At 31.2% G+C, this 13,943-nt stretch overlaps 1 protein-coding gene across 5 annotated transcripts in view; it reads right to left on the reverse strand.

Moving 5' to 3' along the window:
* Nucleotides 1-13,943, reverse strand: part of LOC140436811 (uncharacterized) — a 321,169-nt gene that overhangs the window by 73,225 nt on the left and 234,001 nt on the right. For 2 of the 5 annotated variants that reach the window (XM_072525931.1, XM_072525930.1), the window contains exons 9-11: nt 11,043-13,130; nt 9,816-10,490; nt 4,958-5,041 (exon numbers count right to left, since the gene is read on the reverse strand). In XM_072525931.1, coding sequence (XP_072382032.1) covers nt 4,958-5,041; nt 9,816-10,490; nt 11,043-13,130 — 2,847 coding nt within the window. The remainder of the gene's footprint in view (nt 1-4,957; nt 5,042-9,815; nt 10,491-11,042; nt 13,131-13,943) is intronic. The other 3 variants (XM_072525934.1, XM_072525933.1, XM_072525932.1) reach the window with 3 other exon arrangements.

Genomic DNA, 13,943 nt, shown 5'->3' on the forward strand with positions numbered 1-13,943 from the left:
TATAAAGCATATGTACACGGGATGACTGTCATCTTTAAATCTTTAAACATCACTTGTACGATGGATAGTACCTCTCTTGTTCCAAGATTATTACAGAAACCAAATTACGTATCACTGATTTTTTTTCTTCAAATCTAGCATAAATTTTGAAGTGAATTATAAGAAGAAGGATTTTTAAAACGTAAAGACTCATAAGACTGATTGTTCTATAGTCAGAGCACTTTTTAACATTTGCTTTTCTTGGAAGCATCACAATTAGAGAATTGGAAAGCCAATCTTTCTCATATTTTCTCGATTTTGTACAATTTATTTAAAAGGCAAAGAAGTGATTTTTCCCTTTGCTTCCAAGTATCTCTATTTCTGTTGTTATTTTGTCTCATCCTGTAGATTTTCTGTTTTTGGCTATTTTTATTACATTTTCTGATTCTTTCTTTGTTATTGTGAGACTTATATGTAATATAATTTTGTGCATCTTTTACTTGTCGAAAATTACTATTTATTTCTTTAATGTACTCTTCCACCTTTTTATTTTATCAGTTTCATTTATGATAAGGTTACCTTTTTATTGACAAAATTGCATTATCTTTTATTTCCTATACTGCTAGCCTCTTTCATCTTCTTGTGTAAGTTGAATACATCGTGCTTTCTTTGCAGATTTTCAATTTTCATAATTTCTCTTCGAACCCCGCTTCTTCTGCTGTTGGTATTTTTCTTCTTATTTCTTTTTGTATGTCGCTATATTTTGAAGGTTTAGATTAGATACACCAGCATATTCTAGTCTAAGTAGCAAATTAAATTAGAATTTTTAACGATTGCATTAGCCTTTTTGTTTTTCTGTTCCGGGCCAGGGTATGAACCGTAGTCTGCTAAAGCATTTCGACGGTCAAGCGAATGTGAGTCGGCTTCCTGCCTCGCTTGGGCCGCTTGACTATCTGACCGACAGTTTTTTATCTTCTTCTTTATGTGCCGTCTTCTACCGAAGGTTGGCGACCATCAAACGATAGGTTTCTCTGTTTTGTGCCGCATGTATTATGTTCGCAGCTTCTGGTATTTGAAACCATTCTCTCAAGTAGAGTAAGTAGTCAGTTTTTTATAACTGTAATATAATATTTATATTTGTATTTTTTTCTGTTTGACATACATTTAACTTTATACATTTTAACAGTTTTTATAAATGGAAACTTACATATTAGAAGACAGATTTTTTATAAAATCTGTTTTAAACATTTCTAATCATTAAGGTAAGTCCTTAAATTTGTTTCTCAAGCATCCAAACATCATATCCAGTTAATAACTTCTTTCTGAACTAGTTGTAATGTTTAATTTTTACAATATTTTTATTTTTAAATGTACAGGTTACGTCAGATTTTCTTGTTTATCTTAATCAAAAAACAGAATGGCTTTCAACTCTTCTCTTCCACCTCTCATTTTTCATGATCTTAAAGGTTTTGACCCCATTTCGTATCTTGCTGAAACCCTGTTTGCAGATAGTGCTCTTCTCATAATTATTTATTTTAGATCTTAACGTCCAAACAAGTACTTCTTACAATATCTTCTTTTATTTTGGTTAAGACCAATAACAGATAGAAAATAAAATTTTGAGACAAAAGTTCTAAATTGTTTAGCTAACTACATTTTAGGAAAGTTGTGATTTTATAGAATGTGCTACCTACAGTTTAGTAACAAGCAAAAGATCTAATTATTACTAAAGCCTTATTATTGATAGTATTAAGTAGGTATAATCAGTGATTTCAATTTTAATTAGTAATACTCTACTAAAATATTTACACTATTGCTGTTAAAATTTCTCCAACATATTTTTAAGAAGGCTTTTTTATATAAAAACACTTTTTAATTTAAAACTATACAAACAAAACAAAAGCAAATTATTTATGTCAATTATTTTTTCTGGGAAGAACTGACATATACAGAAGTGAAAGAGAAAATATGCAAACTTAAAAATGGGAAAACAGCGGGAGGAGGCGGAATATGCGCAGAACTTTTAAAATACGGTGGAGAGGCATTATACAGACAGATTTATGAATTAATACATAATGTACGGAGCAAAGAAAATATGCCCAAAGAATAGAAGAAGTGAATTATAGTGACAATCTCAAAACAAGGAGACAATAGAATATGCAAAAACTACCGAGCAATTAACTTACTGAATGTAACAGATAAAGTAATGACTGGTATAATTAGAGACAAATTAGAGGCAAACTAACAATATATACAAAACAAAGCATAGGTGGTTACCAGTACGGGTTTAGAAAAGAAAAATCCACGATAGACTCTGTACATATGCTAAAACAAGTAATATAGAAAACATACGAGTACGACGGAGAAACACATATACTTTTCCTAGACTTTAAACAGGCGTTTGACAAAGTTAACAAAAGAAAAATGGCCCAAGACAAGAGAGTAATATACCAAATAAAATTATAAGAATGATAGAAATGATAATGCGAGATTCCCAAGCAATAATAGGCACCAAAAGAGAAAGAACAGAAATAATAAAAATAAAAAATGAAGTAAGACAAGGAGATGTGCTCTTAATGGTACTAATGGTACTATTTATTCTATCACTGGACTAGATAATAAAAATGAGGTCAAACGCAGAAACTCTTAACAAGAATGCAGTGCAAATAATAGAATATGCGGACGATATAACCATAATAGCCACAGATAAAACAAATAAAAGGGCATTAAAGAAAACCATCCAAGAAATAAAATACGAAGCAGAAACTGATAGGACTGGAAATAAATGAAAATAAAACAAAATACATGAACGTAAGCAAGAAAAAGAAGACACAAATGACAGAACTGACAATAGATGCACACAGTTTCGAAAAGGTTGAAACATTCAAATATTTGGGAGTACTAGTCAACAGAAGAAATCAACGTGTAGATATAAAAAGAATAATTCAAGCGGGAAATACAGTGTTTTAGAAAAATAAAGAAAACTTTAAAAATAAGAAGATAACCGGAAACACAAAAATGAAAATCTACAAAATGACCATAAGATCAACAATAGTATATGCCGCAGAAACATTTGCATTAACAGCAAGAGAAGAAGTTTTGTAGAAGAAGATTATCAGAAAAATATTTGGACCCAAGAGGAAAAACGAAGATAATGCAAGACAATGGATGAATCACGAAATACAAGAATGGATGGGTCGAGAGAATATAGTTAGAGCAATAAAAGCACAAAGAATTAGATGGTATGAACACTTAATGAGAAGAGAGAAAAACAATCCGTTAAGAGTTATAGGAGTTAGGGAGCTAATGAGGTGAAGAGTATGGAACTTAGAAATATAGAAAGGACAATCAAAGAGAGAGAAGAATAAAAGAAGTCACACCAGAAACTGTAAAACCAAATCGAGAATGGGAAAACTGACATAAACGCCGTGGGTGGTTCGTAATTCCATTATGCGAGCACACCCAAATACAAGGTATGACCGGCTAAACTCGGTGTATTAGGCAACATCTAGGTTTCATTCATTTCTCCGGGCGTGCGTGTCTCTGACATCTCGTAACTAGCAATTTATGGAAGAAAAATCGACCAGGACCACACAGAGAACTCCAAGCAGAAAGACCTATGGTAGTAGTAAAATGAAGAATAAATATCAATTACGTAGACGAAAGAAAATAGTTTTAAGAAAGTCTACAAAGCCATTCAGTGGCAAAACACGTAGCGTATAAGAAGTGACGAAGAAGTAGCTATGATATTCGGAGAACCTGGTGGCGTATATCAAAGCAGCAGTGATAAAATAGAACGTATGTATGAAAAAAACCTTACAACTACAATGGGGTAAAAAACTTGACCAGCGAATTTCAGGAGGTAGAATATATCATAATCATAATATATCATAAAAGCTATAGAGTTCAGTATGCCAGCGTATATTTCCTTCATTGATATGACGAAGGCGTTTGACAGGGTTCGCCTGGGAGACATTCTAAATATATTAATAGAAAATAAAACACCGACCAACATAACAAAAATAGTCCATAACCTAAATAACAACAATATAACCAAATTTAGAAGAGTAGACCAATTCACTGAAAATATTCCAAAACCGGGAGGAATTAGACAAGGCGACAGTTTAAGCCTCTTCTTGTTTAACCTACTCATGGGCAAAATTATAAACAAAGTAACATCTCTCAATCTCGGATACAGAATGGGCAACAAAAGAATTGGTATGGTGTGTTACCCAGATGATGCAACAATTATTGCCGAATCAGAAGATGATCTTTAGCATTTCCACCAACAAAACTAAATGTATAACAATAACAAAAGATCCACTTATATGTAAGTTAGTGGTTGAGAACAACCCCATAGAACAGGTGATGCAATTCAGATTTCTGGGTATAGATATATCAAGCACACACGACCCAGTCAAATGCCTAAGGAGTCAGATCAACAAAGCATCCGCATTGTCGGGATGTCTGCGGGAGATAGTCTGGTCAAATCCGTATATGCGCACAGATAGTAAAATTAGAATATACAAGACTTGCATACGACCGATCATGACATATGGCATAGAAGTTCGCGAAGATAACAACAAAACGAAACAGATGCTAAGGGCTGCCGAAATTAAAACCCTAAGAGCAATAGTGGGCACAACAAGAAGAGACAGGGTGAGAAATACAAATGTCAGAGAGCAGCGCAAAATTCAAGATTCATAGAAATATCAGTAACATATTTAACAGAAAAAACTATAATATAATAAATTACAAAAAAATAGCAATTTTTTTAAGTCTTCCCCTTAAGAAACTATAAAAATATTAAGGAAAAATATAAGCATAAAAAAATTCTAAATTTGTTTTTTAGTTTTTTTCGCTCAAATTATTAAAATAAAAAGCGTTAAAGCATCCTTAAGTTTTGGAGAATGTATTTTAAAAATGTCTGCTTTATATTTTAGTATTGTTAGTCACAACACACACTACTGGTTCTTGCCTTGATTGAGATTGGTTTCCCTCTTGATCGCGCTTCACTGTTTCTACCTTTTATCAAGTCTTGAATGTTCAATACTTTAAGATACTGGTGGATTTTTAAAACAATAAGATTAGTTATAACAAAACAACGACAAAACAAATATTGTTATTGAAATACATATTGATTAAATTATTTTCATGGTAATAAAGAATTCGGTGTAAAATTTCAAAAATATTAGAAAAATAAATTCTAAAATAAAGTAAATAACAATAAAAAGAGTAAACTACATTAAAAAGTTTTCTATGTATGTATATGTATGACGTTTATCGTAACATATGAAAAACAAAAAGTTTGTTTATTCGTCAGACAAAACGTAAATTTAATTAAAAATGAAAGTTTACACAACATTAAACATAATAAATTTATGTTAAACGTTTTAGAAAATATATAAGAATGTACAAAACGCATGAAATAAGAAAAAAGAGAGAGGAGAACAAATATAAAACGGAGAAATATCGATAAGAAATATCGAAGTTAGTAACGAAAAGAAAAAATAGAAGGAACTGATGAAAAGACAAGCACATTACACAACAGTTTGCATAAGAATAACGTACCTTCATTATCTAATGAACTACTGGATTTGAAATACAATTACCCATATGCTACACAAGGCGCGATAGGATGACAAATAAGAAGAAAAATAAATTAGCAGTAAGAGGAATATTTATTTTGTTAATGATACCACAGTTTTTTTTAAATCGATTTTTATTGGATTGATAATAGAGATGAGTATGAGATTTTAGCCTAGCATTAAATACAAGGTAATCAAATTTTGTGACAAAGTCCGTTACGTTTGTTATAGGAGATACTTAAAAAAGTTAGTTACAAATAATAGAAGGCAGCTGTAAGCTTTAAAGAAATGTTTTTATTTAATAAAACACTCTACATTTTATTTACAATTTAAAATCTGTTTCACTTTCTCGTTACAAGAATATAAAGTTGTTTTGTGTTATAAACACAATTAAAAATTATAAACAAATTTTAATGAAAATCGTAACAAGTTCAACGCCTTGTATAATTAAAAAGGGGTACAAAGCCAACAATTTGCCAATATTCTTTAATATGAAACAGGGTAAGTCAAAATATAAATTTATTATCTGCTCAATGTTTTTAAATGCATCACCCAGAAGACTGTTTAGTTTAATATTAATTCATGTAATAGTATTAATCTCAGCCCTCCGTTTTATTATTATTATTATTATTATTATATATATATATATATATATATATATATATATATATATATATATATATATATATATATATATATATATATATATATATATATATATATATATATATATATATATATATATATATATATATATATACATTTTTGTACCAAGTAAGATTCGATTAGGTGTAAGTTAAAGATGTTTTACTGTTTAACTTCTACTGTTGTATTGTTGGTATGTGTTATATCCAACATCACGAATTTTTTTTGTAAATTGACGACACTGTAATATTTTTCTGTTCCTTTAAAAGTCTGTAAGGATTTTTCTGCTCCTTTGAACGACTCTTATAACTTTTGTGTTTTTTTTGGAAGATTGTTGAGATTTTTTGTTCTTTTGGAAATATTAGTTTGAGACTGAATTGTTTATGTATCGATTATGGCTTGTATGCGATATACCCGTTTTCTTTCTTCTTTTTTAAAATTGTGTATTAACGTTTTGGATTTACTTTCTTTTTTTTGTCTTCTGGTTTCCTGACATGGAAATTTTTCACTGTGATCAATCCCGGAGGAATTCTAACGGAACTATTGGATATCCTGTTTTTCCTGTTTTTGTGTTAGTTCGATTTTCAACCAGTAGTTGGAAGTTTGAAAATTCATTGTTTGTCTATCATAGTCTACTTTATTATTGTTTGATGATATTTTGGTTATCTACCTAGTGAATAACCATAGCGACGCTTACTTAAGCTACTTTGTTAGCCACCCACCTTTGTTAAGCTGAAAGCACCCCACTTTTCGCTTCTAGAAACTTTAACACTGGTTTCACGTTTTGAGTTAGGTTAGAGCTATTGTCATAGAAATCTTCCATTGGTCGTTGTGCCTAGAGCCAACGAACTGTACCTGGTGTCGATTCGTCAAGTCGAGCATTCAGTTTGGTTTTAAATGTAGATAAGTACCACACTTTATCGTGTTTGCACTCATAATAGTTAGAACTTGAAATAGTTTTTAGTTGTGATTTTTATTGGTTTTTTGTTTAAATCACTGAAGTCGGGATCCCCTTAAATATATTCCATGCTACCCCTGAAAAGTCGTGCTGTTACAATAGCTAAATAATGCTACAGCTACAGCAATAGTCGTGCTGTTGTTCCAACCTAATTTCTATTAGCTCTAAACGAAAACCGTTCCTGTTTGTCTAGTTTTCGCTCTTACGTGATGGTTGTGTAGAATTTTCGTTTCACCCCGTATATCATAAATAACCGAAAAAGATTCTTGTTCCTTGTGCGTCTCTAAGATTAATACCCTAAACATTTTGGAGTCTGTTTATAATAAACAAATTACGCAGAAAATAAATAAAAATCTTTCCACTTAATCTGATAGGAAAAATGTATACTCGAGGTAAGAAGGAATTTTGTCATGAAAGAACTTCGATATTGACAGCCGTGAGAGTACGATGGTGTCCCGCTCAGGCTTGGCCTGTTTTTTGATTTTGTCGCAGTTGGGCATGTAGCCGTACTACGACTACAGTACAAGTTATGTAAATTAAAATTAATTTTAAAACTAGTCCGAATGTTGGATATAAGATCGCTAGTCTTCTTGTCTTCTTTCTAGTCAACTGAAGAAATATACAAGTTAACTTTTGTTTTCTACATATCTAGTGCAGTGGAGTGCAAAATTTTTCGATATTTTTGTATGTACTTTTAATTTTTTTCTGATATCCCGTAATAATATTATGTTTATAAATACATCCTAACCATTTGAATGTCAGTGCTCTGGTGATCAAAAGGAATTCTTGTGCCCTTTTGTTTTCGTTTACTATTTGAATTCATTTTGCAGTTTTAAATAGTTATAATGGTATTCCACCTAAGTTTAGAACTATTTATTTAATACCTGATTTATTTAAATTTGTATTTTTGTCTTTTTGCTGTCTGATTTATTTTATTGATGTTAACTTGGATAATTTTTTAACATACCATAATACGTTTATCTGGCTGAACTTTTAAGTAATAAAAATTGTTAATTTGTAGCCATTATGTGTTAAATGTTCTCCTTTAATCTTTCTTTTGTCTGGTAACTAATAAAAAGGCAAATCTGATAGAAATATAGAGAGATATTGTAAGGTAAGTGTGTTTGTTTTTTTTTTACTATATATGTATATTGGTTTTTAAGAGGTTTGGTCTTTTTTATTCTTCTTAAACCAATCTTCTGATAGGTCAAGTGTACCCAATTTTCCCAGTCTCTCGACAAAAGACTAGGTAATGCCCTTTATTTTCTCCTTTCGTTTAGTACCAAATTTCCTTATTTTTGTTGGTACATTTTAATTCCCCCAAACTTTTTAATTAAACCCCCAACACAAATCAATAGACTTACGTCCCAAAGCTCACCGTTGTGTCCTTTAAAACACCAGAGCGCCAGTTTGCAAGGTAAATTAACTTGCACCTGGATTTCTTCTTCTCTTTTCAGTCCACACTTCTCATCTGGACAAGTTGGGTAACAGTCCATAGTTATTAAAAAAATTTGAACCATTGTGTCAAAATATTAAAGATTAAGTTGGAAAAAAGATTTTAGAAAAATTTTAAGCAACCATGAAAAAAAAAACAGTGGTTACCCCTTCCTTTCTAAAGTAGATTAAGCACTAGGTGGGACAATTTCCGAATCACTTCATTTAGAACCAAACATTATCGTAAATTTGAAAAATGCCCTAGTTAAATCAATTGATATCGAAAGAAGTTGTTCCATTTATAGATATATGCACTCAGATAGTAGCCATCAGAAAATTTTGAGCAGCATTTAAAAATTTATTGTTAACATAATTCAAAATAACATCATTTATGTGTTTAAATATTTAATTACATAAACTTAGTTTGTAAAATAAATCAATCTTAAGTACTATAACATATAAAGATTTTGTAAAAAAACGGATACTACTTTCTGACAGGTTTATATTTTTTTATTATTACATGCATATTTTCTAGACAAACAGGCATATTTTTGTGTAAAATACTTTATATTAATGCGCATGTCACACGTTTTTATTTGCATATTTGTCTAAGTCTAGTTATAACTTTTTAAATATTTAGATAACACAATGCATTTTCGTAATCTTGTAACGAGAAAATGAAGTGGAGCTTAAATTTATTATAAAATTTAGGGTGTATTATTAAAAAAAAACATATCTTTAATGCAGTACAGTCTCATGAAAGATCCTGATTTTAAAATAGGAATCTTACATTTACCACCCATGTTGTAAATAATTTTTTTGATATCTTCTATAATAACAGATATTTGATCACCCTGTATCATGTATATCAAGCTTTATACTACAAGCAAAGATAAACGAAGAAAGAAGAATTAGTAACAGAAAAACATTTACTTTAAAATTATAAAAACTGATAAAAAAAATTTAAACTGAAGTATATAAAATGACTTTCGCCAACTCAGAAGGATCAAAAAGATACAGTGAAATAGAATTTAAGTATGAGATACCTTAAATGAGTTTAGCTCTTGTGAGTTCCTACTAATTTGAACACATTTTTGTAAATATATATATATATATATATATATATATATATATATATATATATATATGTTTTTTTTAAAACAAACTTTTTGTGGGTTAATATTTTAGTATGTGCAACATTTTCTCCTTACCTTGCTCACCCGACCATTGTCAGTCTGGTTAGAAATATTCGTGTTTACTTGTTCGCTATTACTAACAATCTCATTGAAAGCCTCTAAAGTTTTGTCGTTAAAGAATTCAGATAGCGTTGGGAACGTCGGAGGAACACTATTACTTCCCATAGTAGTACTAATAACAGTACTAGATTCTACTACCACCAGATCAGGTTCAGCAGTGCTAGCGTCACTTGTGCTTAGGGTATTGGTACTACTTTCAGTGGCAGTTAACTTTGTGCTTTCAAGATCCAATGTGCTGACAGTAATACTATCTTGAGGTAAAGTAACTGTGTTAGAATTCAAGACAGTAGTAGAAAGTAAAGTAGAAGTTGAAGTAGTACTACTTTGTTCTTTACTGGAAGGAAAAGACTCGGTGGTTGAGGTTTCTGAAGATATGGTCGAAGGAATAGTTGTAGGTTCTGCTTTAGACATAATAGTAGTTTGTGTGCTACTTGGTGATTGGGTAGTGGTAGAAGTTACAGGTGTATTTGTGCTAGTGTCGGACAAAGTAGTTCTACTTTTTACTTCTGTAGTGGTAATAGGAGATTGGGAAATGGTATTTTGTGCTTTTGTGGAGGTAGTGGCTTGAGTTGTGCTGGCAGCTACTGTATTTGATTTCACATCTACAGAGGGAATAGTATTCTGATCATCCTAAAAAATGTACAAACAATTGACTAAGATAAACAAGAGTACCACTTCCTTTTTGCGTTGAAATGGATTAATGTTAAAAATAAAGAAATGGTCACATAGTACGACACTCTACGGAGTTCCTAATAAATGAAAAAGATTAGATCTAATAACCATTTCAATATTTTATCACTCGAGTTTTCATGCATATGTACAAGATAAAAAATATATTCTGAATATGGAAAATCTGTTATATGCAGATAAACAATATAATAATATGAATATTTTAAATTTATGAAGTTTAATGACCAATATAAAAAAAATTATTACATTAATCTTATTTAACGATTTAAAATGCAGAATATATTTTTGTTTTAGTATATTTTTACAGCCTTTTGGCGAATGTGTATTTATGTCACCATCACCCACTAACATGCAAATGAAACTAAATTATCATTATTTACAATACTGTAAATAGTGCACGTGTGTGAAGCAAAGTGAACAAATATAAACTCAAGTGATGATTTTGAAGCCGAAGAAGCTCCAATACCAAATAAAGTTATCGACAAGAAGTACCGTGTTTATATTTATATTTTCCGGGGAACTTCCAAGGTCGCTTGTTACTTGGTTACTGGTTATTTCTGGCAAAGGTGGAGGGTTTTCACGTGTATCGAATCCCCTTACCCTTATTATCATATCCATGGGAACCTCAGTTCCGTTTGGGAATTTTTTTACGACAGTGTTGTTAGGATACACACCAATAACATAAAATGGAGCATTAGGTTCTACCTTTGGCCTCTTACGTAAAATAGTGTTATTATTAAGTACAGCAAAAATGAAGTAATCAGGAGTTGATGTATCGATTCTATTCTGTACAGGTTCTTGAATGAAATTTAGTTTTTTACTGGATCTGATACTATTAGTTTGAGTGTTATTTACAGTTTCAGTACTACTTGATATAGACCCACTACTGTTCAAAGATTCAGAACTATTTGACATAGTATCACTACTACTCAGAGATTCAGTACTACTTGACATAGGACTACTATTATTTAATGTTTCAGTGCTACTTGATATAGACCCACTACTGTTCAAAGATTCAGTACTATTTGACATAGTATCACTACTACTCAGAGATTTAGTACTACTTGACATAGGACTACTATTATTTAATGTTTCAGTACTACTTGATATAGACCCACTACTGTTCAAAGATTCAGTACTATTTGACATAGTATCACTACTACTCAGAGATTCAGTACTACTTGACATAGGACTACTATTATTTAATGTTTCAGTGCTACTTGACATAGAACTACCAGAGTTTATAGTTTCAGTGATACTTGTCGTTGGACTACTTCTATTTACAGTTTCAGTACTACTAGACGTAGGACTGCTGGTTTGCAGAGAAGGTTCAGTAGTTATTTCCACAGTTGTGATATCTAACTTATCTTCTTTAGGAGCTTCTTGAGTAGTGGTACTTTGAGTAGTAGCTGCGTTATCAAAATTGGATCTACCAGCTATATTTACTACAGTAGTGGAAATAATATCTTCTACTGTTACTGTGTTAAGAGAAATGTCGTTAGCAGAAAAAACAGAAACACTTCCAGGACTCACTTCAAATGTTTGGAAAGATGGTGTGGTGAATATAGTAAAGAAACTACTAGCGTCTGTAGGGGTGGTACCGAATTCAGTACTAGTAGGAATTGACGGTGTTAAGTTTTCTGTAGTTCCAATAGTAGAAGGAGAATCGGTATTACCAGTAATTTTTTCTAATATAGTATTTACAGAACTATTAACAATCTCCGTATCTGACGTTGCATTTTCTGTAGATAATAATTTTTCTAAAGATGTGGTTGATTGAGAGTCAACTGTGGAAATTACTTCTGTAGAAGTGGAGGTGGTAACTGTAGTTTCAGTTGTAGTAGGTATTTCAGAAACAATTTGAGAAGTATTATCAGATAAAATAGAATTAGAAGATATATCTTCAGTGTTAGCGGAAGTGGAGGTAGCTGTGGGTGCAGTTACTACAGTAGTAAACTCAGGAGATGCAGTTGATAAAGGAAAGAAAGTAGTAGAAACAAAAGGTCCTCTACCAGGAGTTCTATTATTTACATATTTTGGAGTAACAACAACCTCTTGTTGTTGCGGTGATACCAAACCATTTAACAGATCCAACAATTTACGTATAGTTTCTTGCTGCTTATTTTCCTCAGCAAGTTCATCTAAAATACTAAGTGGAAAGATTGTAGTGCTACTAGGTGCAAGAAGTGGTCTGCTAGTGGAAGACTTAGTCACACTAGATACAGGCGTGGTAGTGAAAGAGCTCAAAGTATTGAAATCGGTACCTACTTGCCCGTCACTCGTAATATCTGTAGCTTGAATAGCATTAAGGGAACTTAATATCTTCTCTATTATCGTCGTGGGATTTTCCGTTGTAAATGCAACGGTATCATTAGATTCTGTAGTTTTTGATGAATCAGTTAAATCAGTCTGTCTAAATTTTTTTGGCGATAATTTTAATATCGCTGATGGGGATTCCGTAGTCGATGCTGTACTACTAAAAAGGGTACCCGAAGATGGCGGGGTAGTAGATCTTGCGCTGATTGAATTTATTATTCGTTCAATAATGGAGACTGTCTTTTCAGTGGTGCCATCGTTAACCTTGAGAAAGAAATTTTGTTACTTTTTTGTTTGTTATCAATGAGTTTCTAATAAAATTTATAGATGTTTTCATAATTTACAAATTTTTTGCTTTTATTTTTATATAAAGTTTAACTAAATACAAGTAGTAGGTATAAGGAGGAAATAAATATTGGCCTTTAAGTAATACCTAATATTATGTTATTGTGCAGGTGCAAATATTTTCGTATGTCTATAAATATAAAATAAAATGGTTTTGTAATTAGATATCTTTTCAGCCTTATAGCAATTTTCTAGAATGATTTCCTCTGCCATATTAGCTGCTAAAGTAACAAATATTTACGAGAATTTGACGTAAAAAATTTGAGCATCAGCAGATAAAACCCAAAAAGAACCACGAAATATAAGCCTGCAAATAATAAGGGCATTGCAAATTATCGGTCATGGAAACTTAAATCTTCTAATAAGTTTTTCGTTTCTTAGTGGAATGCTAATTGAATTTACCATGTACTCTATTGACTATGAGGGTAAAGACTTTTAAAAACATGCATATTTGAACTTTTTAAAATATTTGTATTGCACAGTTGAATTATTTGAACGTTATGTCATTATTTTAGCCTCCATTCAGTTAAACCAGCATTAGATTTTCGATATTTTTTTATACTCAATGATTCGTATCCACCACGAAGTTTAGTAGCATAAGAGTCGTTTTGTGTAGCGTGTGTGTTAAGTAATTGCGTTGATACTAAGTTATATCGGCTTCACTGTTTTTGACAGCCTTAATAAAAGTACGTCTATACTTTAATCTCACCGAACGCTCATTACTTGACCACC

Source organism: Diabrotica undecimpunctata, chromosome 3 (genome assembly GCF_040954645.1).
Source record: "Diabrotica undecimpunctata isolate CICGRU chromosome 3, icDiaUnde3, whole genome shotgun sequence".
Taxonomy (NCBI): domain Eukaryota; kingdom Metazoa; phylum Arthropoda; class Insecta; order Coleoptera; family Chrysomelidae; genus Diabrotica; species Diabrotica undecimpunctata.